Source organism: Rhinoderma darwinii, chromosome 1 (genome assembly GCF_050947455.1).
Source record: "Rhinoderma darwinii isolate aRhiDar2 chromosome 1, aRhiDar2.hap1, whole genome shotgun sequence".
Classification (NCBI taxonomy): Eukaryota; Metazoa; Chordata; class Amphibia; order Anura; family Rhinodermatidae; genus Rhinoderma; species Rhinoderma darwinii.
In genome coordinates, this window is record NC_134687.1 from 131,597,851 (window position 1) to 131,624,694 (window position 26,844).

General features: G+C 40.7%; 1 protein-coding gene across 2 annotated transcripts in view; it reads right to left on the reverse strand.

Moving 5' to 3' along the window:
* Positions 1-7,911: 7,911 nt before the first annotated feature.
* Positions 7,912-26,844, reverse strand: part of LSM6 (LSM6 homolog, U6 small nuclear RNA and mRNA degradation associated) — a 65,560-nt gene continuing 46,627 nt past the window's right edge. For both annotated transcript variants that reach the window (XM_075849695.1, XM_075849694.1), the window contains exons 2-4: positions 18,712-18,816; positions 15,000-15,113; positions 7,912-8,160 (exon numbers count right to left, since the gene is read on the reverse strand). In XM_075849695.1, the coding sequence (XP_075705810.1) occupies positions 8,126-8,160; positions 15,000-15,113; positions 18,712-18,805 (243 nt within the window). In that variant the 5' untranslated portion in view covers positions 18,806-18,816 and the 3' untranslated portion in view covers positions 7,912-8,125. The remainder of the gene's footprint in view (positions 8,161-14,999; positions 15,114-18,711; positions 18,817-26,844) is intronic.

Here is a 26,844-nt window from a genome sequence, read left to right on the forward strand (position 1 = left end):
CGAAAACCAATCCAGCAAAATCTGGACTCCAACACATAGCGCTCCTTTCCTTCTGAGCCCTCCCATGGGCCCAAACGGCAGTTTATCACCACAAATGGGGTATTGCCGCACTAAGGACAAATTGGGCAACAAAATGGGGTATGTTGTTCCCTGTGAAAATAAGAAAATTTGATCAAAAATGACATTTTATTGGAAAAAATATCATTTTTTTCATTTCACAGCCCAATTCAAATAGGTGCTGTGAAAAAACTGTGCGGTCAAAATGATAACAAAAACCATAAATGAATTCCTTGAGGGGTGTAATTTCCAAAATGGGGTCACTTCTGGTGGGTTTCCATTGTTTTGATACCTCAACGCCTCTTCAAACCTGGCATGCTGCCTAAAATATATTCTAATAAAAAAGAGGCCTCAAAATGCACTAGGTGCTTCTTTGCTTCTAGGGCTTGTGTTTTAGTCCACGAGCGCAGTAGGGCCACATGTGGGACATTTCTAAAAACTGCAGAATCTGGACAATACATATTTAGTAGTGTTTCTCTGGTAAAACCTTCTCTGTTACTAAAAAAAAATTGAATAAAATTGAAATTCAGCAGAAAAAATGAAATTTGCAAATTTAATTTCCACTTTGCTTTAATTCCTGTGAAATGCCTGAAGGGTTAAAAAACTTTCTATATGCTGTTTTGAATACTTTGAGGGGTCTAGTTTTTAAAATGGGGTGTTTTATGGGGGTTTCTAATACATAGGCCCCTCAAATCCACTTCAGAACTGAACTGGCACCTTCAAAAAAAGGCTTTTGAAATTTTCTTAAGAATATGAGAAATTGCTGTTTATGTTCTAAGCCTTGTAACGTCCAAGAAAAATAAAAGAATGTTCAAAAAACGATGCCAATCTAAAGTAGACATATGGGAAATGTGAACTAGTAACTATTTTGGGTGGTATAACCGTCTGTTTTTCAAGCAGATGCATTTAAATTCTGAAAAATGCTATTTTTTGTAAATTTTCTCTAAATTTTGCAATTTTTCACAAATAAAGACTGAATATATCGACCAAATTTTACCACGAACATGAAGCCCAAAGTGTCACGAGAAAACAATCTCAGAATCGCTTGGATAGGTTTAAGCATTCCGACGTTATTACCACATAAAGTGAAATATGTCAGATTTGAAAAATGGGCTCTGAGCCTTAAAGGGATCCTGTCATCAACATCTTACCTGTCTAGCCTGACCCCTCAATGGCCGCAGCTGTCCAGAGTTCGTTCCTGTCGCTCTTCTTTCCTGAAGTCCTCCTCTGTCGGTAAATGTAGTAGTTTAAACTTTTCCCGCCTTTTATGGTAATTAGTTTCCCCTCTGGGACGCAGCTTCTTTACCCCGCCCACCGCCGGCACCTGTCCAGCCCTGACTGGCTGAGGAGCTGTCAATCGAAAAGAAGGAGGTGGAGTCCACTCTGAGACGCTGGAGGAATGAAAATCTGACTCTTTTCAGATGAAGATTTGACTCTTTTCTGCTCATTTGCATACGGCGTGGGACCACTGAAAAACGGAATACTAAAGGTACAGAGCTTACTTAGAACATATTTATAGCTTAGATGACAATGATTTTTCACCCACTTTCACCAGGTATTGCTGGCTTTATAGCTAAAATGCTGGTGACAGGTTCCCTTTAAGGCCCAAACTAGGCTGCGTCCTTAAGGGGTTAATGACCGGGCATGTTTGTACCTTAATGACCAAGCCAGATTTGTCAAATCTGGTATGTCTGACTTTATCAGAGAATAACTCTGTGAAAGTTTTGAATATCCAAGTAATTCTGACATTGTTTTTTCGTCACATGTTGTACTTTATTTTAGTGGTAAAAGTAGACTGATACGATTTGCGGAAATTAATTAAAAAATAGAAAAATTGAAGAAATTTTGTAAAAATTACCATTTTCCCCTATTTTTAACTGCAATATGTCACATATGTACATACATACTGCACAATTTTTTTAATTAAATATATATTTCTATCTCTTTACTCTATTTTGGCAGCACTTTTGAAAAAATAAAATACATTTTCAGCAATTTAGAGGACTTACAAATTGAATAATAATTGTATAAATTTTGAAGTACATTTTGTTTTCCTGCACCAAACCAGGTTTTCAGAGGCTCATAGGTCTCAGAGTGATGGAAACCCCCACAAATGACCCCATTTAGAAAACTAGACCCCTTAAGGTATTTATCTAGGGGTATAGTAAGTATTTTGACCCTACAGTTTTTTGCTAAATTTAATACATAGCAGGTGAAAAAAAAAAATATTTCACTTTTTTTCATAAAAGTATCAGTTTGAAGACCAATTTCTTTGTAAAGCGACCATGAGAATGAAGAAACACACCACAAAATCTATCACCCTGTTTCTCCTGTTTTCAAAAATACCAACATTGTGGCCCTAATGCGCTGCCTGGACACACGGCAGGACCCAAAATGAAGGGAGCACCCGGAGGCTTTCAGAACTCATATTTTGCTTGAAAATGTTTTAGGCCCCACTGTACATTTGGAGAGGTTTTGAGCTGACAGAACGATAGAAACTCCCCATAAACGACCCCATTTAGAAAACGAGACCCCATAACGTAATTATTTAGGTGTATAGTAAGTGTTTTGACCCCACAGTTCTTTGCTAAATTTAATGCATATCAGGTGAAAAAAAAAAAAATATTCACTTTTTTCATAAAAGTATTAGTTTGAAGACCGATTTCTTTGTAAAGCGAACATGAAAATGAAGAAACACACCCCAAAATCTATCACCCTCTTTCTCCTGTTTTCAAAAATACCCACATTGTGGCCCTAATGCGCTGCCTGGACACACGGCAGGACCCAAAAGGAAGGGAACACCCGGAGGCTTTCAGGACTTATATTTTGCTTGAAAATGTTTTAGGCCCCACTGTACATTTGGAGAGGCTTTGAGCTGCCAGAACGATATAAACTCCCCATAAACGACCCCATTTAGAAAACTAGACCCCTTAAGGTATTTATCTAGGGGTATAGTTAGCATTTTGACCACACAGGTTTTTCGCTAAATATATTGGAATTAGTCTGTAAAAATTAAAATGTACTTTTTTTCTGAAACATAGAAATTTTTATTATTTACAAGGAATAACGAAGAAAATGCACCTCAACATTTGTAAAGCAATGTCTCCCGATTACGACAATACCCCATATGTGGTAATAAACTGCTGTTTGGACCCACAGCAGGGCTCAGAAGGGAAGGAGCGCCATTTGGATTTATGATTTTGCTGGAATGATTTTCGGTGCCATGTCGCATTTGCAATGCACTGGAGGGACCAAAACAGTGGAAACCCCCCAAAAGTGACCCCATTTTGGAAAAACCTTCAAGGAATTTTTCTAGGGGTATAGTGAGCATTTACACCCCATGGGTCTTTTGCAGAGTTTATTGGAATTAGGGCGCAAAAATTAATATCAACATTTTTTTCCACTAAAATGTTGCATTTTCTCATTTTCACAAGGGATAAAGGAGGAAAAAAACAACCATTTTTTATAAAGCAATTTCTCCCGACTACAGAAATACCCCACATGTGGTCATACGTTTTTTTCATTAGAAATTAATTAACCCTTTCAGGACTGATCCATTTTTTGCCTTCTTATTTTAGATTTTCACTCCCCGCTTTCCAAGAGCCATAACTTCTTTATTTTTCCATCAATAGAGCGGAGGGACGGCTTATTTGTTGCGCGACAATCTGTCGTTTTCATTGGTACCATTTTGGGGTACATGCGATTTTTTTTGATCACTTTTTATTCAATTTTTTTGCAATCCTGAGCAAAAAACAGGAATTCTGACACTGTTTTTTTAGGTTTTCTTTTTGCGGCGCTCACCGTACGCTATAAATGACATTTTTACTTTATTCTGTGGGTTGGTACGATTACGGCGATACCATATGTATATAGGTTTGGTCCTTTTTTTTTAGTTTTTGCACAATAAAATGACTTATTTATAAAAAAAAAAAAATCTGTGTTGCCACCATTCTGAGAGCCGTAATTTTTTAGTCAAAAAATCTGTGTAAGGGCTTGTTTTTTGCGGGACGGATAGAAGTTTTTATTGGTACTATTTTCGGGTACATGCGACTTTTTGATCACTTTTTATTCTTTATTTAGGGAGCGGTGGTGACCAAAAAAATTGCGATTCTGTCGTCGTTTTTTATTGATTTTTTTTGGGGTGTTCATCGTGCAGGAAAAATAACATTATAGTTTTATAGTTGGGTTCGTTACGAACGCGGTGATACCAAATATGTGTACTTTAACGTGTTCATTTTTTTTCTATAATAAAAGTCTTATTATAGGAAAAAAAAGCATTTTGTGTTTATAGAACTTATAACTTTTATTTTTACACTTTTTTTAAAACATTTTTATTACTTTTTTTTACCTTTTTAACTTGTCCCACTAGGGGACACTTAGACTTGCAGCTTTGATCGCTGCTAGAGTACATTACACTACACACGTAGTGTGATGTACTCTGTCATTGTGACGTGACTGTCACACTGACAGGAAGCAGAGGAGGAACGGCCAGAGGCTGTTCCTCCGAGGATTCCGTACATGGCAACCCGGAGGTCATTATCTGACCTCCGATTGCCGTGACAAGCATCGGTAGCCCCCACGATCACTTCGTGGGGGCTGCTGATGTGCTTCAAACCACTTAAATGCGGCGACGGCAATCCGTCGCCGCACTTAAGGGGTTAACTGCCGAAATCAGCGGCGATGGTCCGCTGTCCGGCAAGACTAATGTCTCAGCTGTCTAGGACAGCTGTCAGCGCGGGTCTGTCACTCTATGTTTACACAGAGTGACAGTTTGAAATGCGGACGAAAATGAACGTCATGGTGCGGGAACTAGCAGCCGACCATGACGTTCATTTTCGTCCTTGGTCGTTAAGGGGTTAAAGAGGCTCTGTCACCAGTTTAATACTTCCCTATCTAATAAAGGCTTTGATGTAGATAACTACTGGGGTTTTTTTTTGTTTGTTTTTTTAACTAGTTCCCGACAGCTGGCTGTGTTTTTACGGCAAGCGGTCAGGGTCCTTAAAACCCGAGCCATAGACTTTTTACGGCGCGGGTTTTAACTTGCTGCCCGAGCGATCGGGCAGCTGAATGTCGGGTCTCCGGCAGTGACTACCGGGGACCCTGAGGAAAGGATAGAAGCAGCTTTCGCTGCTTCTGTCTTCTCCGACCTCTTTTACACAGCGCTCAATGAACGCGGAGTATAGGAATAGAGGCAGCGGCCGTGCCGCTGTCTCCATTGGTCCCGGTGTTCATGTGACTGGTCACATGATCGCCGGGTGCCATTACTGACAGACTGCTGCTGGGTCTTACTAGACCCAGCACAGCCCTATTAGTGGCAATCGTCACTATGAGAGGGCCGATTTCCCCTGTAACTGGGGCTACTGTGCAGCTCCACTTACAGTGGCAAAGCATGGTGTAAAAGAAAGAAAAAATATATATAAAGTTCCCCAAAGGTCTTTTTTGACCTTTGAGGGACAGACCACAGTAATAAAAAAATAAAAGTAAAGTGCAAAAAAATTAATACTAAATACCCACCCTAAAAAAAAGTCGTCCCCCCCCCCCCGCCAATCATTGTCGTAACGCTAGCCCGGACCCAATTACCCTAATATAGACATGTAATATATTACAATTTACGGTGGACACTGACGATCGCGAATAAAAAGGTCTATTTTAGGGTAAATCTTTGTGGTTACCCAAAAAAAATTGCTGAAACGTAGAAAAGCTTATTTTATTATTGTTAAACATTAAGAATAAAAATTCTAAAATAGCAAAAAGGATGTGTATAAAAATGCTAAAATGAGAAACCTGCAATGTCTACGGAAAAAACAAAAATCGCAAAAATCACGTCGCTAGCCCAACAAATAAAAAAGTTATAGCCATTTAATGAACGCATGCTAAAAATGGCTAAACAGTGTCTTGTCCTGAAGGCTCAAAATAGCCCGGTCTTAAACTGGTTAAACGTTTATTAGTGATAAAGTTCTGAATATTTTTACATTTATGCAAATTTTTTTGTAAAAGCCCAACTGGGCGTTTTACTTCCACCAAGTGGGCGTTAGGGATGCACGATGCACGGCCGCACAGCTCAGTAAAGAAACACATGAATGTATGAGAGCGGGGCTGCGGCTGTGTAATCCAGTCATTGCCCCGCTCCCGAGTCCTGACAAGTGTGCGCACCGTCAGGATGATGTGATGCGGCCAGCGCTGCACTAATAAGCGACGGCACTGCAAAACACCCCCATGTTCTGTCTTCAGTGCCTGCGCCGACACTAGGTGCATCGCTGGCCGCATCACCTCATGCTGACCGCGCGCGAACTTCCTGTCAGGAGCGGGGCAATGGCTGTATTGCACAACCGCAGCCCCGCTCTATAACGGCGGAGATCAGAGAAACCGCTCATCACCGCCGCTATTCCCCCGAATGCGGCGATCAAAGCGGACTGCAGCATTAAGGAGAAAATGTGAAGGGGGAGGGGGGGATGCCATATATGGCCAGACAGCCCAGGGTCTATTGAAGGACACCAGGGCTGTCTTACCATATTTCCTGTTAGGGCATACTTAGGTATGTCCTAACAACTACTATACGTACACAGGCTAATGTACTGGCATATATCTGATATATGTCAGTACATTAAAGTTTAGAAATAAAAAACAAAGTAATCGTAAATGAAATACACATACACCTTTTTTTTTTTTTAAATAAACATTAAAATAAGTCTCAATACATAAAATATACACATATTCGTTATTGGCGCGGCCGTAATAACCTGCACAACTATTTTTTTGCGTCGTTTATGTGTACACTGTAAAATAAATAAGAACTGCTTTGTGAGGAACGAGGTGTGATGAATTTAACCTCTATGTGCCTCAGGGCTTGTTTACAAGAGCGTGATATAGGTCCGTGCAACGCGCGTGATTTTCACGCGTGTCGTACGGACCTATGTTAGTCTATGGGGCAGTGCAGACAGTCCGTGATTTTTGTGCAAAAAAATTCGACATATCCTATATTTGTGCGTTGTTCGCGCATCACTTCCGTGTGACGCACGTGATTCGCGCAACAGCTGTCAAACTATGAATGTAAACAGAAAAGCACCACGTGCTTTTCTGTTTACAAACATCCAAACTGAGTGTCATAATAGCTGTTAAGTGCCTTCTGCGCACGCAAAACGCAGCGTTTTCTGCGTGCGCAAAACGCACACGCTCGTGTAAACCAGGCCTCACATTAATAGAAATTGACCCCATCATGTACCTCACACATTAACCCATTATGACTGAGAAACATGATGGGGTTAATTACGATTAATGTGAGGCATGTGGAGGTTAAATTCATCACCACACCACGCACCTCAACTTCAGAAAATGCAAGAATTATTATTTTTTTTACATCCCTAGTGGGCGTTGTAAAGAAAAGTGTATGGCGCTGACTAATCAGCGTCATACTTTTCTCTCCATTCATGCCCCGCTTTATTCACAGTACAGTGTGATTTTGCGAGATCACACTGTGATGTCACTTACTTCCGCAGTTCCTTCACCGGAGCGACGGGAGAATGAACAGACATTGGCCCCAGCCGTGCCAGGGCGATTATCCTCCTCAGCAGCAGTCCTGGCACGGCTGTAGGCGATGTCTGGGCCTTCACCTGTCGCTCCGGTGAAGGAACTGCGGGCATGACATCACAGCGTGATCTCACGAGATCATACTGTGCTGTGAATAAAGCTGGGAATGAATAAAGAGAAGCATATGACGCTGATCGGTCAGCGTCATACACTTTTATTTACAACGCCCACATGGTCCAAAATAGTTGCAATTACTATAAAAAAAACAAAAACAATTTCAATATGGCATAAATATTTCATTAAACCAAAATAAGAAGCAGAAAAGGACATCTTTCATAATTGGTTTATTTTACAGTGTAATGAACAGCATTAAAAAAACATTTCATGAAGCAAACTGTTGTTCTAGATTAAAACGAAAATTGTTTCTTCCACATTTTAAGTCATCTCAGGCAAACTACTTGATTGTTTTATATTCCAAAATAAGATTAAATGGGCTCTTCATACAAAAGTAAATAAAAAAAACAAACAAACAAAAACAAATTCACATTCTTCTCTTCTGTGTGCTTATATACAAAACTGTAAACAAAAACAAAATTTCACATTAGTAGTATAAAGATAAAAACATATGATCAATACGCATGGTACAAAGCAGCCAAGAAATATCATCTGATTTGTCCTGAGAAATGAATAGTCTACGAAGTCTACGGCTTCGGTCACATGCTGCGGATAATAACTACAGCCTTTTATGCAACATATATGAAAGGTATAGGGCATACTTCAGATTTTACTCTCCACATTTTTTTTTCTGTTCCATTCACTTGCATTTAATTTAGTTTGTTTGGAATGTGGGCCAAATATTAACACCAAATACAGTCATTCAAGTTCCCACGTAGCGTAAACGCTGAGGAACTTCCGCAACAGAATTGTGTGCAGAAATTCCGCAGCATTTACAGTAGCAGCAAAGTGGGTGAGATTTAGAAAATCTCATGCCCACGCTGCGGAACAAATCGCAGCCTAAGGGTATGTTCACACAGCTTATTTTCAGCCGTTTTTTTCAGGCCGTAAACACCTCGAAAAATGGCTAATAATATGGAGGCTAAACGCCTCCAAACATCTGTCCATTGATTTCAATGGGAAAAACTGCATTTCATTCGGACGGGGTGTTTTTTTTTTTTTTGAGCGTAAAAAAAACACCCCGTAAAAAGAAGAGCATCTTACTTATTGAGCAGTTTTTCACTGTCTCAATAGAAAAACAGTCGCAAAAAATGCCTCAAAAAAGTTTGTGGTTTCAAAAACGGCTGAAAGAGGCTGTTTTCCCTTGAAATCAGCTCCGTATTTTACAGCCGTTTTTAGTTTAGCGTGCGAATATAATTCCACAGCATGTCAATTTATGCTGCGTTTTTGTTGATTTTCTGTTGCGGGTTTTCCCCATTGAATACAATATGGATGCAAAACCCGCAACAGTCAGCCAAAAAAAGTCAGAATGCTCTCCTTCCTGTAGTCCGGCCTCCTGGGATGACACTTCATCCCATGTGACCGCTGCAGCGTCACATGGCCTGCAACGTCATCGTAGGAGGCCGGACTACGTGCAGAGAAGACGGAAGGGGTAACTATGAGCGCTATTTTTCCGCAGCGGAAATTCCTTTCGAAAAAAAGCACCACAATGTAGTGTGGTTTTTCGGACGGAAGATCTTACGGGTTCCAGGTCGGCTACGCTGCGTATCCGACCCGTGGGAACACGGCCTCAGACATAATCTAACGTCTATAGGTTCTGGCAGATTCTGAGAGCCTTACATCCATTAGGTCTTTTTCAAATGAGCTCATTTAACGACAGCAAATCCCGGGCCAAACGCACCTAATCATGGGTCCAAAAATGTGCACAGTATTATGCTAGTTAAACTGGCCAACGGCTGAAAACTTACAGAAACAATATACCACCACTTATGTGTGAAGCTGCGTCTCCTGCTAGAAGTTTAAAAATGACAGCCAGAAAGACAGCCAGGTCATGACGGAGGAGATCACACAATGCCAAGTGTCTCTCCTGAAAAGCTCCTAAAATAACTAAATGAGTTGCAAAAGAGGCTTTTGACGTGGTATCATTGCCCCTGACAACTTTAACATAAGTATGGTTATACTTTAATACGGAGTTTGCTGCAACTGTATCCAGTCTCGACAATCCTCTGTAAGCAGCAAAGTCTACTCCAAGCTGATACATTTCACCCAACCCCTCAGAACAGGAGACTGAGTCATGCAGTTGCTGTTTTTAGTCCACATGATCCCTTAGACGAGATACAATTGTAGCAAACTCTAAGGCCTTGTGCACACTTCCTTCACCGTTTTAGCGGCCGTTTTTGGCAGATACGTGTGCCCGTTTTGTTGTCCGTGTGGTTTCCGTTTGCACTCTGTGTTTCAGTTTCCGAGCATTGTACTGTCCAGGGTGCTGAAAGAGCTGGGTTGTTCAACGCTAGTCACTGTACAGGGTGCTGAAAGAGTTAATGGGCTGCACTGATCGGCGGTAACTCTTTCAGCACCCTGGACAGTGACTAGCGCTGAAGAATGACCATGCTCGGCGCTCGCAAAATACAATTTTAATGAAATTAAAAAAAACAGTTCATACTTACCAAGAACTCCCTGCATTTTCCTCCTGTCCGACCTCCTGGGATGATGTTTCATCCCATGTCACCGCTGCAGCCAATCACAGGCTGTAGTGGCGGTCACGCCGGACTGGATGACCTCAGAAGGCCGGCCTCCTGGGATAACGCTTCATCCCACGTGACCGCCTCTGCAGCCAATCACAGGCTGCAGCGGCCACATGGACTGCCGCATCATACAGGAAGGTTGGACTGGAGGAAGAAGAGGGACTTGTCACCAAGACAACGACCGGGGTATATATGAACTGCTTTTTATTTTATTTTTATCAGCAGCCTCTTCACTCTATCAGTGATGGATAGAGAGAAGTGGCTGCCAATTAGTGTAATATCTCTAATGTACTTCTGTCCGTCCGCCCGTTGCTAGGCAATGGCTCGGTCACACACGGACGGCACACGGATGCCTTCCGTGTGCCATCAGTTTTTTTGACGGCCCCATTGACTTGCATGGGCCTCACGGTCACGGAGTCTCGGACCAAAGCAGGACATACTGTACTTTTGTCGGAACGAAGCAAAGGGACCAAACTAAAGTGTGCATGGCCCTATTGAAATAAATGGGTCAGGGTGCTAGCCGTCACAAAAACGGCTAGCACCCTGAAGAGAAAGACTGAAGTGTGCATGAAGCCTAAGCTGTGAGAAGTATCAACAACAAGTCCAAGCCATTTTTCATTTTCCACTCCCCGCCCTCCAAGAGCCTTAATTTTGTTATTTTTACAACAATGGAACGGTGGTGTGAAGGCTTAATTTGTTTGCCGGAGGAGTTGTCGTTTTTATTGGCACCATTTAAAGTAACATATAATGTACTGGGGGGAAAAAATTGTGGGGTGGAATTGGGAAAAACTGCGATTCCTCCATGGTTTCTGGTTTCGTTTTTACGGCTTTCACCTTGTGGTAAAAACATCAACTTAACGTTATTCTGCTAGTCAATACGATTACGGCGATGTAGGTATTTAAAAAAAATCTTTTACAAAGAAAAAAACTGTTAATTGCGGGTCACCACATTCTGAGAGCAATAACACTTTTTTTTGTCGATTGAGCGGTATGAGTTCTTATTTTTTGAGGGACGAACTGTAGTTTTATTTCTACTATTTTACATTAGAAACAACTTTTTCAACACTTTTTTTTTTTTAGCTAAGTTGACCGAAAAATAGGGATTCTGGCGGATTTATTTTTTTACCGCGTTCACTGTGCAAGTTACTGTAAAAAATTGTGTCGTTCAGTGCACCGTGCGAGTTAAATATTGTTATATTGTAATAATTCTGACTTTTATAGATGCGATGACACCAATTTTGTGCATTTATTTATTTTTTCACTTCGTGCCCCTAGCGAATTTGAACCAGCGATCATCAGATCGCTGCTACAATACACTGCAATTCTAATGTTTTGCAGTGTATTGTAGTTTTTATAGTATTGCAGTGTATTGTCATTTTTACAGTCCCCTGTTAAAGAGGCTCTGTCACCAGATTCTAAGTGCCCTATCTCCTACATAATGTGATCGGCGCTGTAATGTAGATAACTGTGGTTTTAATTTTGAAAAACGATCATTTTTGAGCAAGTTATGAGCAATTTTAGCTTTATGCTAATGAGTTTCTTAATAGACAACAGGGTGTGTTTTTACTTTTTACCAAATGGGCATTGTGAAGAGAAGTATATGACGCTGACCAATCAGTGATCATTCAGCGTCATACACTTCTCATTGTTCCAGCCCATTGTTACAGTGCGATTGTGCAGTGAAAGAAGCGGTGCTGTAACAATGAGAAGTGTTTGACGCTGATTGGTCAGCGTCATACACTCCTCTGAACAACGCCCAGTTGGTAAAAAGTAAAAACACGCCCAGCGCCGATCAGATTATGTAGGAGATAGGGCACTTATAATCTGGTGACAGAGCCTCTTTAAGTCCTGCACTGAACAGGAGCAGAAAGGCGGCAGACCTGGGAGAAGTCATTAGACCCATGGGCTGCCATGACAACCGATGGGCTGTCTGAGGGGGCCATCCCCCTCTTTCTTACGGCTTACTGGTTAAACGGCCAGGAAGGAGCGCGATCCCTGTTCCTGGCAGTTAACGCGAGGTGTCAGCTGTAATACACATCTGACACCTGCAGAATATGAAGCGGGCTCAGCGCGTGAGCGCACTCTGTACTTCAGCCCCCGCACTATGACGTGCAGTTACATCATGGTGCATTAAGAGGTTAAGCCAGTATCAGTTTTCAACTTCTGGATGTAAACAAATGTTCTCATTCAGGGACAGCAAACAGATCTTGAAAATTGTGAGAAATGAAAACACAAATTATATGAGAATACTGCACAACATCCATTATACAGTGATTAAGCTTTACTTAGCTAGAATAGGAAAACTCACTGCAGATGTGGCAGTATCTAAAGGGGTATTCAAATTTACATATCCATTGGATTTGATATAATTGTGGGTCCTATCACTAGAGACTGCAACTATCGGTTTGCGTAACTCCCATAGACGTGAATAAAGAGATCCACGCATGGGTGGCCACTTGTCCATTCATTCACCACCTAAATGTGGCAGCGGCCTCACCAGACAGGACTGGGGTCGGGTGACCCTTATTCTAGAGATGCATACGGGTCCCAGAGCTGGGACCCACTTCTATCAGACATTTATGGCATATCCTGTGGGTGGCGACTGCCACTCAACTTATATATCTTAACTTTTCACAGTTATGTGATTTTAACCGTGCCAGCCAAGCAGAAACAGCAAATAACCAAACTATTCGAAGCCCTAGCTAGACCCACAAACACAGCTTCTCTGATCAACTGCCTGAGATAAAATCACTTCTTATTGGAATGATTTTTGCAAAGCGATGAAGGAACAAATCTTTCCAATATAACCTACTAGAGGACATGAAGTGTGAACATCAAATGGTTAAAATTCCAAACAAACAATCCATGTCAATGTTCACAATGTCCTTTAGGAGACAAGATCATGTAGGGAAACTGCACAGAATGTAACAGCCAAATTAAAGAGGACCCATCCCCTCTCCTGATAGGTCTGTTTTAGTAAATACTTGCATTCTGCATGAAATAACAGTTCTGGAGCATCCTAAGGGTATGTGCACACGACAACGCCAAATAAGTCTGAAATTACGGAGCGGTTTTCAGTAGAAAACAGCTCCAGAATTTCAGAAGTTTTTACTAGTGCACGCGTTTTTTGCGGTGTCTCTTACGGACGTAATTGGAGCTGGTTTTAGTTGAAAAACGGCTCCAATTACGTCCCAAGAAGTGTCCTGCACTTCTTTGCCGCGGGCTTAATTTTACGCGCCGTCTTTTGACAGCGACGCGTAAAATGACAGCTCGTCTGCACAGAACATCGTAAGACCCATTTTAAGCAAAGGGCAGACGTTTGCCGACGTATTGGAGCCGTCTTTTCAGGTGTAATTCGAGGCGTAAAACGCCTCCATTACGTCTAAAAAGAGGTCGTGTGCACATACCCTTATACCCTTAGTTGTAACCCTGTATTCTGTCGTTCCGGTTATACCGCATGGAAATGTATAAATAAAATGGAGACCCGGACGTTACCATTCCCCTGGTCAATAGCATGTGTTCCTACACAATCTTATACTGTTCAATCACCACTAACAGAGCTTATAGGTTCACTTCCTATTGACGAGGGGAATGGTTTACTCAGTTGTAAATGACATTTCAAGGAGGAATAGCATAGGAATTAAGGAACAAAAGTGCTCCAAAATTGGGAAATGCAAGAGTCTCCAAAAACAGACATGTCAGGAGAGATGAAAGGTCCCCTTTAATAAAAGAGGAGTCGAAAACATCACTAATTATTTCTAGCAGAAAGTGCTTAGCAATGCTTATTGAAGGCTAAAAGCTATAAACGCCATATAGTATTTGTGAAGGAGGAATTTCTTTATGTCCTATTAGTATTATATTAATACAGTATTTCTTCTATTAGACTTGTTTTGTGTAAGGGTATGTTCACACGGCGGGGGTCCGTAACGGCTGAAATTACGGGGATGTTTCAGCCTGAAAACATCCCCGTAATTTCAGCCGTACCGGCATGTGCAGGCGCTTGAACGCCGCGTCAATTACGGCCGTAATTAGCGCTGCTATTCATTGGAGTCAATGAATAGCGGCTCCAATTACGGCCAAAGAAGTGACAGGTCACTTCTTCTACGCGGGCGTCAATTTACGCGCCGTCATTTGACAGCGGCGCGTAAATATACGCCTCGTGTGAACAGACAAACGTCTGCCCATTGCTTTCAATGGGCAGATGTTTGTCAGCGCTATTGAGGCGCTATTTTCGGCCGTAATTCGGGGCAAAAACGCCCGATTTACGTCCGTAAATAGGCCGTGTGAACATACCCTAAAGGATCTGCCAGACACAGCTTCTGTGTCGACGCCCGTGGTTAGTCAGTCTGCACCTGCTCCTAAGTCTGATCGAGTGACCCCTCCTTCTGCCAATCAGGCTGGGAGGCTGAGGAGTGGGAGAGCCTATCACAGCCTGGCCAGACGGAGCTAGCTCCCGCCCTCTGTCTATTTATACCTTCACTTCCTGCTCCTCCTTTGCCTGTGATTCTCCTGTTTCCTGGCTCTGCTGCTTGAACTATTTGTCCCTGCTTCATATTGACCCTGGCTTACGGACTACTCTCCTGCTCTGCGTTTGGTACCTCGTACACTCCTGGTTTGACTCGGCTCGTTCACTTCTCTTGTTGCTCACGGTACTCAACGTGCACTTTTTATCAGTTGTAAGAAATGTTTGAAAAATAAAATGGAGGCGTTATTTACCATTGTTTCCTCGGATAAAGGCATCTCCGTATTTATTCTTGAGCTGTCCATTGACATACTCTTCTGTCTGTTCCAAAGCAATGTTCATGTATCCATCTAAACATGCCAAGACTCCTGTAAATTGCAGATAGTTCTATAAGTATACTTATAGAGTAACAGACTATTTTCATTACATATGGATATATCTTAGACAACATAGAATTCTTTGTATAATATGGCTGCAAATTGGTGCCATAACTTAACCATGCCAAACCTATCGTCACAGCATAAGCATTAACCCCTGCAAGACTGAGACTATTTTGGCCTTCAGGACGCAGGAACAATCTTTAAATCTGACGTGTCACTTTGTGGCAAGAACTCTGGAATGGTTTTACTTATCCAAGTGATTAAGATTTTTTTTATGACACATTGTACTTTAAGGTAGTGGTAAATTTTGGTCGATATGTTTTTTATTAATAAAAAACTCCTCCGAAATGTAAAGTAAATTTGTGAAAATTATAATTTTCCTACATTTGAAATCCTCTGCTTCTAAAATGGATAATGGTAACAACACAAATTAGTAAAGAAATAAGGTTTACTATAGGTCTTCTTTATGTAGGCATCAATTTTTTACGGACGTCGAAAGGCTTAAAATTTACCAGCGTTATATAACATTTTCAACAGAATCTGCAAAACATAGTTTTAGGCACCACTACAGTTCTGAAGAGGCTTTGAGGGGCCTATATATTAAAACCGCTAATAAATCCTCCCCATTTTAAAAACTGCACCCCTCAACATATTTAAAACAGCATTTAGGAAATGTGATAATGTTTGGTGTTTTACAACAATTAAAGCAAACTGAAGGGGAAATTTATAAATTAAATTTTTTTGGGGAAACATTGCATGTACATACATTTATTTCAGTAACACAGCAGGTGTTCATAGAAAAATACAACTGATTGAAGGAGCACCTTGTGAAGTTTGGGGCCTTTTTTTTATTTGGATGTTTTCCAGGCACCAATTCATGTTTGAAGAGGCATTGGAGGTGTCAAAACTGAATAAATGAATTTATCTAGGGGTGATGTGAGCATTTTGACCACACAGGAGTATTATGAGATTTATTAGAATTGGGCCGTTAAAATATATTTTTACCCAATAAGATCTATTTTTAGCTACATTTTTTCATTTTTACAAGGACTTGTGAAGAAAAGGAACTCAAACATATGTTACACAATTTCTCCCAAAAATTATAATACCCGACTTGTGGTCGTATACTACTGTTTGGGCACACAGCAGGGTTTTAAAATGGTAGGCCGCTTTTGGAGTGCAGATTTTGCTGGATTGGTTTTCAGACACACGTCAGTGAAAACCCCCGAGAAGTGACCCCATTTTAAAAACTACGCCCCTCAAGGAATTCATCTAGAGGTGTAACGAGCAATTTGACCCCACAGGTGTTTTGCAGGAAATAGTGTACAATATATGTTACAGTGTGAACATTCAAATTTTCTCATTGATATGTAATTTCAGTGCCCAATAGGTTGTGCCCAGCTTGTGCAACTGTAAAAAAAAAAAAAAAAGACAGCTCTAGAATTATTATTCTGTATGTTTTCCCCCAAGCACAGTAATACTCCATATGGTCATATGCTGCTGTTTGGGCACACTGCCAGGCTCGGAAGTAGCGATATTTGGCTTTTGGAGCGCAGATTTTGCTTGGTAGCAGTTCTGCTTGGGGTTTTACAATTTATAATGTGTGGGGCATATGTAAGCAGTGCGTAATATATCAGGGCATTATAAGGTGGTATAATAATGGGGTAAATAAATAATAAAATCATTAATCCAGACGTGTGAAACGCTTTGAAACAATCCTTTGTGCACAGGACAGGTTTTCAGGGCAGGTGTCGCACCTATAAATGGTGTCCTTTTTTTATTTACTTTTGGAACACACTCTGCACCTTTTTTGGGTCCTTCCCTTGTTTGCAGTTTAGGGAACTCGCTGGTAACGTGCTGCTCTGGTACAATACAGACGTCCTTGCTTTTAGCAGAGGTGATGATGTTTTGGGGTAGATGTGCTTGGGCCCTTCCTGGTTCCCAAATACTACAGCCTTTATAACCACCTCTTAAAACTGAAGGAACGCTCCCATATAACCTGCACATCGGGATAGCACGTAAGCATTATACAATGCCATTTGTACGATATGCACAGCCAGCTTTATGTACCATGGGACATGCCTATATGGTAAATCTGGGGTATTGTACAAAATATCTGCACTCCAGTAGTGCCTAATCTTTGAATTCTTCACTAGCCCCATATCCTGCACAAGGCTTCAAAACTTTATCTCCACTGCATCAACTGGGTCCACCTACCTATGGGGTCTAGCAAACGAGGACATGAGTTTTTGGGCGAAAAATTGCTCAACCTATAAATTACTCATGGTCATCATTGCATTCGGAGAGTCATAACTTAAAAATAGTAAAATGTGAAACTTTGTACATGTTACAATCTTCCTAAGAAAAAAAAAATTATATAAAAAAAATAAAGCTATGTCAGGCTCCAAAACATTTGTTGGATAATGCAAAAAAATAAATAAAAATGTAGCTGTTAAACCTGCAAGTAGTAAAAATGAATGGTGATTAAAGCAGATTGGTCAGATACCTATGAAGCCCTGTCTGAGGCAGCATAAAAAAAGAAAAAACGACCGACACACTAATTTCAGCGTGCTGTTACTGATTAGGTAATGAGCCGTAGTTCGCATATTTAGTGGTTATACTTGCCAGCACAAGTCCCAGTATATTCATGCTGCCCCAGCCGGCGATTGGCACATTTCTCGGCCCCGTTCACAGTTTTTTATGCAGGCGGAAAAATCTGCCTCAAAATTCATTCAGGAATTTTGAGCTAGATTTTGACCTGACTGAACTCTTTGCCGCGTTTTTTTTGGTCGCGGGCAAAAAAAAGCAGCGAAATACGCTTTCTCTACCTCCCATTGATGTCAATGGGAGGTCAGAGACGAAAATGCATGTAGAAAGGGCATAACGCTTCTTTTTCCCACGAGCGTTTTTTCCGCTCGTGGAAAAAAACCGCCTCCCATTGAAATCCAGCCTGGAGGTGATGTCTGGTCTTACTCCCGTCGCTTGTGTGAAGGAACTACGGGAGTAAGAGACAGCACAGCACGATCTCGCGAGATCACGCTGTGCTGTGGATTAAGCTGGACATGAGTGAAGAGAAGTGTATGACGCTGATTGGTCAGCGTCATACACTTCTCTTTACTACGCCCACTTGGTCAAGTGTAAAAAAAAAAAAAAAAACGTTAACATTAACATTAACTACAAATTTGCATAACACTTAAAATGCTCATAACTTTGTCAAAAATAAAGTTTTTTTAAAAAAAACAACACATTACTTATCTACATTAAAGCGCCTATTAGAATAAGAAGAAGATAGGGCAGTTATAAACTGGTGGCAGGGCCTCTTTAATAGGAGAGAAACCTTAACGCCCGAGAAGTTCCCATTGGGTGCTCATTTCTCCTGGAGCAGCCACTACATGGGAGATATAGAATTAATGAATGGCCGTCTATGTACTATGTGAATGGACAGCTCTGGCTCATAGTCAACACTCATGTTGGGTTTATACAGGAATGCTTTAATGCGGAAAGTATTCATTGATACATTATTTAAAATGTTAAAGGGTTAATAAAAAAAGTGTCATTGTGATCATTAGATGCAGTAAGTTGTTACCTCGATAGTCAACGCCAGAATTTAGCTTCACAACTACTGGTCTTCCAATAATTTGCTTCAAAAAGTCACTTGGGGTTTGTTTTCGCAAACTCATTCTGAATTTGCCTAAAAAAAAAAAAAAGACAGAAAAAAAAAAAATGCAATCAGTAAAATTACGTATCTGTTTAACCGATACCATTAAAGTCTGAGGTGATGGATGCCACTGTTAGGCATCCGTCACAGCCTGCGTTTAACACCTTAATTGTAGGCAAAAACGCAATAGCAACATATTCTTAGGCCGGATTCACACGAGCGTGTTCAGTCCGTGATATATGGTCCGTATATCGGCCGCTTTTCCAGGACCGAACACACTGCAGGGAGCCGGGCTCCTAGCATCATAGTTATCTATGACGCTAGGTGTCACTGCCACACTGCGGGACAACTGTACTGAAATCATGTATTCATGATGCTAGGAACCCGGCTCCCTGCAGTGTGTTAGGTCCGGGAAATGCGGCAGACATACGGACCGTATATCACGGACTGAACACGCTCGTATGTGGGACTCCTAAGTTATAACATTCCATTAAAAGTGTTTTCCCAATTCGATTTGAACAATAGGGGAGATTTATCACTACTGGCACACTATGTAAGCGGTCTCCCCCAGTAAAGCAAGGGCCAAAATCATCAACAGGGCATGAACACTTGATGACTGTGGCATGGGCTAAAAACACCAAATTGGATCTAGGGCTGTTTTCTGACACTTTTAATTTTTTTTATAGGAAACACTACATGGAACTCGAAGCACAAATATATCCATCTCCTCCATACGGGATAGGGAAAGTCCCTAAATTAATGGTATTGTCAAACGTCAAATTTTCTTTATTCTACTCTAATGCCACCATTCATTACACGGATGCTGATCACATTTCTGATGGAAGTACAATTTAAACAGTTTCACTCTACGTTCGCCATTAAAAGTTCCTAACGCGTACGCCTAGCCCCATTTACCTGACGGATGACAAAAAGGATACCTTTTTTGGCATCGACATGGCAGGTGTACCTTGGTATACTTTTTTTTATAATTTAACTGCATAGGAAAAGCATAGCCTGCCGCACTCTTCTATACAGTGGAATTGAGCAAAACAGCGTACACAGCATCGGAGCCTTTGGGTGATACATGCCACTGTATGCCTATGTAGTGGCATATGTTGGATGCTTCCATCAAAAGGGATGTCGGGAAATACTGCCAACATAAACGTGATGTGATCTGAGCCTTGGATAGTTAGAAGGAATTTTCTTGTCATTAACCCCTTAAGGCCAAAACTAGGCTGCGTCCTTGACATATTTGACTTTATGTGGTAATAACTTTGGGATGCTTATTCCTATCCAAGTAATTCTGAGATTGTTTTCTCGTGACACATTTGGCTTTATGTTAGTGGTAAAATTTGGTCGATATATTCAGTGTTTATTTGTGTAAAATAGCCAAATTTAGAGAAAATTTGGAAAAATAGCATGTAAGACAGATGGTTATAACACCCAAAATATTTCCCATTTGTCTACTTTATGTTGCCATAATTTTTTGAACATTCTTTTATTTTTCTAGGACATTACAAGGCTTAGAACAGAAGCAGCAATTTCTTCTATTTTGAATAAAATTTCAAAAGCCTAATTTTTTTTTTTAGGTACCAGTTTCTGAACTGGCTTTGAGGGGCCTATATATTAGAAACCCCCATAAAATACCCCATTTTAGAAACTAGACCCCTCAAAGTATTCAAAACGGCATTTAGAAAGTTTAACCGTTTAGGTGTTTCACAGCAATTTAACCCCTTAAGGACGCAGCCTAGTTTGGGCCTTAAGGCTCAGAGCCCATTTTTTAAATCTGACATATTTCACTTTATGTGGTAATAACGTCGGAATGCTTAAACCTATCCAAGCGATTCTGAGATTGTTTTCTCGTGAGACATTGGGTTTTATGTTAGTGGTAAAATTTGGTCGATATATTCAGTGTTTATTTGTGAAAAATTGCAAAACTTCGCGTAAAATTTGAAAAAAAAAAAATAGTATTTTTCAGAATTTAAATGCATCTGCTTGTAAAACAGATGGTTACACCAGCCAAAATAGTTACTAGTTCACATTTCCCATATGTCTACTTTAGATTGGCATCGTTTTTTGAGCATTATTTTATTTTTCTTGGATGTTACAAGGCTTAGAACATAAACTGCAATTTCTCATATTTTTAAGAAAATTTCAAAAGCCTTTTTTTTAAGGTACCTGTTCAGTTCTGAAGGGGCTTTGAGGGGCCTATGTATTAGAAACCCCCATAAAACACCCCATTTTAAAAACTAGACCCCTCAAAGTATTCAAAATAGCATTTAGAAAGTTTAACCCTTTAGGCATTTCACAGGAATTAAAGCAAAGTGGAGGTGAAATTTGCAAATGTCATTTTTCTTGCTGAATTTAAATTTTATTCTATTTTTTTTTCTGTAACACAGAAGGCTTTACCAGAGAAACACCTCTAAATATGTATTGTCCAGATTCTGCAGTTTAGAAATGTCCTACATGTGGCTCTAGTGCGCTCGTGGACTAAAACACAAGCCCCAGAAGCAAAGAAGGACCTAGTGCATTTTGGTGCTTCTTTTTTATTAGAATATATTTTAGGCAGCATGCCAGGTTTGGAGAGGTGTTGAGGTGCCAAAACAGTAGGAATCCCCCAAAACTATGGTTATTGGTACCATTTTGACCCCGTAGTTTTTTCACAGCGCGTATTTGAATTGGGCTCTGAAATTAAAAGAATGACAATTTTTCCAATAAGATGTCATTTTTGATCAGAATTTCTTATTTTCACAGGGAACAAAATGCCCCATTTTGTTGCCCAATTTGTCCTGAGTGCGGCAATACCCCATTTGTGGTGATAAACTGCCGTTTGGGCCCATGGGAGGGCTCAGAATGAAAGGAGCGCTATGTGTTTGTTGGAGTCCAGATTTTGCTGGATTGGTTTTCGGGTTCCATGTCGCATTTGCAGAGCCTCAGAGGTATCAAAGCAATGGAAACCCACCAAAAGTGACCCCATTTTGGAAACAAAACCCCTCAAGGAATTTATTTATGGATGTTGTGACCATTTAGACCCCACAGTTTATTCACAGAATTTATTTGAATTGGGCTGTGAATTTAAAAAAAAATTCATTTTTTTCCAATAAGATGTAGTTTTGGCTCAAAATTTCTTGTTTTCACAAGGAATAAAATACCGCATTTTGTTGCCCAATTTGTCCTGAGTGCGGCAATACCCTATTTGTGGTGATAAACTGCTGTTTGGGCCCATGGGAGGGCTCAGAAGGAAAGGACCACCATGTGGCCTACCGGGGATTTTCTGGTGCCAAGTCATGTGTGCAGAAGCCCCTGAGGTATCAGTACAGTTGAAACCCCCGAGAAGTGACCCCGTTTTAAAAACGACACCCCTTAAGGAATTCATCTAGAGGTGTATTGAGCATTTTGACCCCACAGGTACTGTGTAAAAGATAATGCGCAACAGATGGTGCAGAGTGAGATTTGCAATTTTCTATATATATGCCATGTCAGTGTCCGATATATTGTGCCCAGCATGTGCCACCGGAGACATACACCCCATAAACTGTAATGTGGGTTCTCCCAGGTACGGCGATACCCTACATGTGGCTGTTATTAGCTGCCTAGACACACGGCAGGGCTCAGAAGGAAAGGACCACCATTTGGCCTACTGGAGCTTTTCTGGTGCTAAGTCTTGTACGCAGAAGCCCCTGAGGTACCGGTACAGTTGAAACCCCCGACAAGTGACCCCGTTTTAAAATCTACACCCCTTATGGCATTCATCTAGAGGTGTAGTGAGCATTTTGACCCCACAGGTACTGTGTAAAAGATAATGCGCAACAGATGGTGCAGAGTGAGATTTGCAATTTTCTATATATATGCCATGTCAGTGTCCGATATATTGTGCCCAGCATGTGCCACCGGAGATATACACCCCATAAACTGTAATGTGGGTTCTCCCAGGTACGGCAATACCCTACATGTGGCTGTTATCAGCTGCCTGGGCACGCTGTGCGAAGTGCATCAGGGCGAGTAAAACTGTGGTAAATTAAAAATAAAGGGATGGATGATACATTTTAAAACACTTTCATACAGAGCTCTGGTTTTTCGGGACACGTGTCACATTGATATATTGTGTCCTTCCTTATCCCCCTCTTATAGCAGACTTTCCACCTCTTTTGACTTTTTCCCTTCTTGCCAGTTTGGGGAACTTCTCCTAAAAAGTGTTGCCCTGGTACGATGCGTGTGGCCTCGCTTCCAGAAGTACTGTAGGGCTTCGGTACTTGATCTGACAAGTCCACCCCTCCCATGTACCTATTGTAGTCCAGGATGCAGTCTGGTTTGGGGGTCTCTGTACTTGTACCTCGTACAGGTACATGGGTACTGGTGTGGCCATGAATTGTTGTCAATACAAGGACATCTCTCTTGTCTTGTACTTGACACACAATTTGTTGCTGCTAGATTGTGCCCTGCTCTCACCCCTTCTTGTTTGCCCAAGCAGAGTCTTAGGGAGGCCTGTCAGATTTCTTCTAGTAGTGCCGCATGCCGCAGTACTTCTGGAAGCGAGGCAGTTGAAGAGTGAGACGCTGGTATAAAAATTATCCAGGTAGAGTTGGTAACCCTGGTCCTGCGGGGTGCACCAAATCCCACACAATTTTTGTATTAACCCCCAGTAAAGGGGGGCATTCTGGGGGCTGAATACTGGTGTCCTTCCCTTCATATATCCTGATGCACTCTCGCACAGCTTATACATCTTCACGCCATACCTTGCCCTCTTACCCGGCAGGTACTGGCGGAATTCAAGCCTCCCTTTAAAGTGTACCAAGGACTCAATAGAAATACAATTCTCGGGGGTGTATGCTTGGGAAAACTGGGCACTGAAACGGTCTAATAGGGGTCTCCGTTTATACAAACGGTCAAAACTGGGGTCATCTCGGGGTGGGCACGGCCCATTATCAGTATAATGTAAGAAGTATTGCCTCATTTTTATTTACTTTTTAGTTTCCAGCTCAGTTCTGAAGTTGCTTTGAGGGGCCTATATATTAGACACCCCTATCAAACACCCCATTTTAGAAACTAGACCCCTCAAAGTATTCACAACAGCATTTAGAAAGTTTATTAACCCTTTAGGTGTTTCACAGGAATTTAGCGCAAAGTAGAGGTGACATTTAATTTATTAGGCACCATGTCCGGTTTGAAGAGGTCTTGTGGTGCTAAAACAGTGGAAACCCCCAAAAGTGACCCCATTTTGGAAACTAGACCCCTTGAGGAATTCATTGCAGTTTTCATGGGGTGCATGCGATTTTTTGATCAGTTTTTATTCTATTTTTAAGAGGTGTGGTGACGAAAAAACAGCAATTTTACTATTGTTTTTTATTCTATTTTTTTTTTTTACAGCGTTCACCGTGCGCTATAAATGACATTCACTTTATTCTGCGGGGCGATACGATTACGGCGATACCAGATGTTTATATTTTTTTTTATGTCTTGCGTCGTTTGCACAACAAAATACATTTTTTAAAATATAATTTATTTTTTGTGTTACCTTATTCTAAGAGCCATAACTGTTTTATTTTTCCATCAGGAAAGCCGTGCGAGGACTTATTTTTTGCGTAACGAACTGTAGTTTCGATCAGTACCATTTTTAGGTACATGCGACTTTTTGATCTCTTTTTATTCCATTTAAAATGGCTAAGTTTTTTCAGAAAAAAAGTAGATTTTTACCTTTACAGACTAATTTCAATGAATTCAGCAAAACTGTGGGGTCAAAATGCTAACTTTACCCCTATAAAAATTCCTTGAGGGGTGTAGTTTCCAAAATGAGGTCACTTTTGGGGGGTTTCCACTATTTTGGTCCCTCCAGTGCATTGCAAACGCGACACGGCACTGGAAACTATTCCAGCAAAATCAGAAATCCAAATGACGCTCCTTCTCTTCTGAGCCCTGCTGTGGGTCCAAACAGTAGTTTATTACCACATATGGGGTATTGCTATAAATCGGGAGAAATTGCTTTGCATATGTTGGGGTGTTTTTTCTCCTTTATTCCTTGTCAAAATTAAAAATGTCTACGTTTTTTTCAGAAAAAATTAGATTTTCATCTTCACATACTAATTCAAATAAATTTTGCAAAAAAAACCGTGGGTTCCTAATGCTAACTATAGCCCTAGATAAATTCCTTGAGGGGTGTAGTTTCCAAAATGGGGTCACTTTTGGGGGTCTTTACTGTTTTGGCCCCACAAGACCTCTTCAAACATGACATGGTGCCTAAAATATATTCAAAAAAAAAAAAAAGGAGGCCCCAAAATCCTCTAGGTGCTCCTTTGGTTCGGAGGCCTGTGTTTCAGTCCATTAGGACACTAGGGCCACGCCACACTACTGAAACTATAGCAGAGGAGTTCCATAGCTTCTACCAGGCCTTATATAATATCAATAGGTCAGAGAATTCAGAAACTTCACGGCTTAAAGAGTCGTTGAGAAATGACTTTCTAGATTCAATCTCCTTACCAACTATTTCAGTTACACAGGCTAAGAAACTATGTATCCCAATTACTCATGGGGAAATCATTGCCACTTTAAAAACTATGCCAAAGGACACTAGGGCCACATGTGGGATATTTCTAAAAACTGCAGAATCTGGGTAATAAATATTGAGTTGCATTTCTCAGGTAAAACCTTCTGTGTTACAGAATTTATTTTTTTATTACAAATGAATTTTGCCCAAAAAAAAATAAAATTTGTAAATTTCACCTCTACTTTGCTTTAATTCTAGTAAAAAATTGTGTAGTACCGTGTTAGCCAGAGACAATATGAAATGTTAAATACTTTTGTGTCAAAAAAGACAAAAGTATAATAGGTATGATACCTTTATTGGCTGAGTAAACAGCCTGAAGAAGGAGCCTCTGTGCTCTGAAAGCTGCATATAGAACTTTTATGGTTAGCCAATAAAGGTATCATACCTATTATACTTTTGTCTTTTTTGACACAAAAGTATTTAACATTTCTTTAATTCCAGTGAAACGCCTAAAGGATTAAAACACTTTTGGAATGCTGTTTTGAATACTTTGAGGGGTGCAGTTTTCAGAATGGGGTGATTTATGGAGACTTTCTAATATATAAGACCCTCAAAGCCACTTCAGAACTGAACAGGTCCCTGAAAATATAGCCTTTTGAAATTTTCTTGAAAATATGAGAAATTGCTGCTAAAGTTCTAAGCCTTGTAACTTCCTAGAAAAATAAAATAGGGATGTCGCGATACCAGAAATTGGACTTCGATACCGATTCTTCGTGTAGTATTGCGATTTCGATACTTTGCCAACAGTAATAAAAAATAAAAAAAAAGTTCTTCCATTTTCAGATGTGAGGCGCGTGGTGTGATGATGAATTTAACCTCCATGTGCCTCACATTAATAGTAATTAACCCCATTATGTTTCTCAGTCATAATGGGTTAATGTGTGAGGTACATAGGGTTAAAGAGGCTCTGTCACCACATTATAAGAGGCCTATCTCCTACATAAGGAGATGGGCGCTATAATGTAGGTGACAGAAGTGCTTTTTATTTACAAAAACGATCTATTTTCACCACATTAGGAGCGATTTTAGCTTTATGCTAATTAGTTTCTTAATGCCCAAGTGGGCGTGTTTTTACTTTAGACCAAGTGGGCATTGTACAGAGGAGTGTATGACGCTGACCAATCAGCGTCATGCACTTCTCTCCATTCATTTAGTCAGCGCATAGTGACACTGCGTTGTTCACTATGTGCTGTCTTATACGGACATATTAACGTTACTGAAGTGTTTAGACAGTGAATAGACATTCCTTCCAGCCAGGACGGGATGCCTATTCACAATCCCGGCACTTCGTTATAGTTTCTGTGGTACTTACAGCAAAGCAAGCGTAATCTCGCTGTAATGTGGTGAAAATAGATCGTTTTTCTAAATAAAAAGCACTGCTGTTACCTACATTACAGCGCCAATCTCCTTATGTAGGAGATAGGGCACTTATAATGTGGTGACAGAGTCTCTTTAACCACTATTAATGTGAGGCACATGGAGGTTAAATTCATCACACCTCGTGCCTTACATTAATAAGT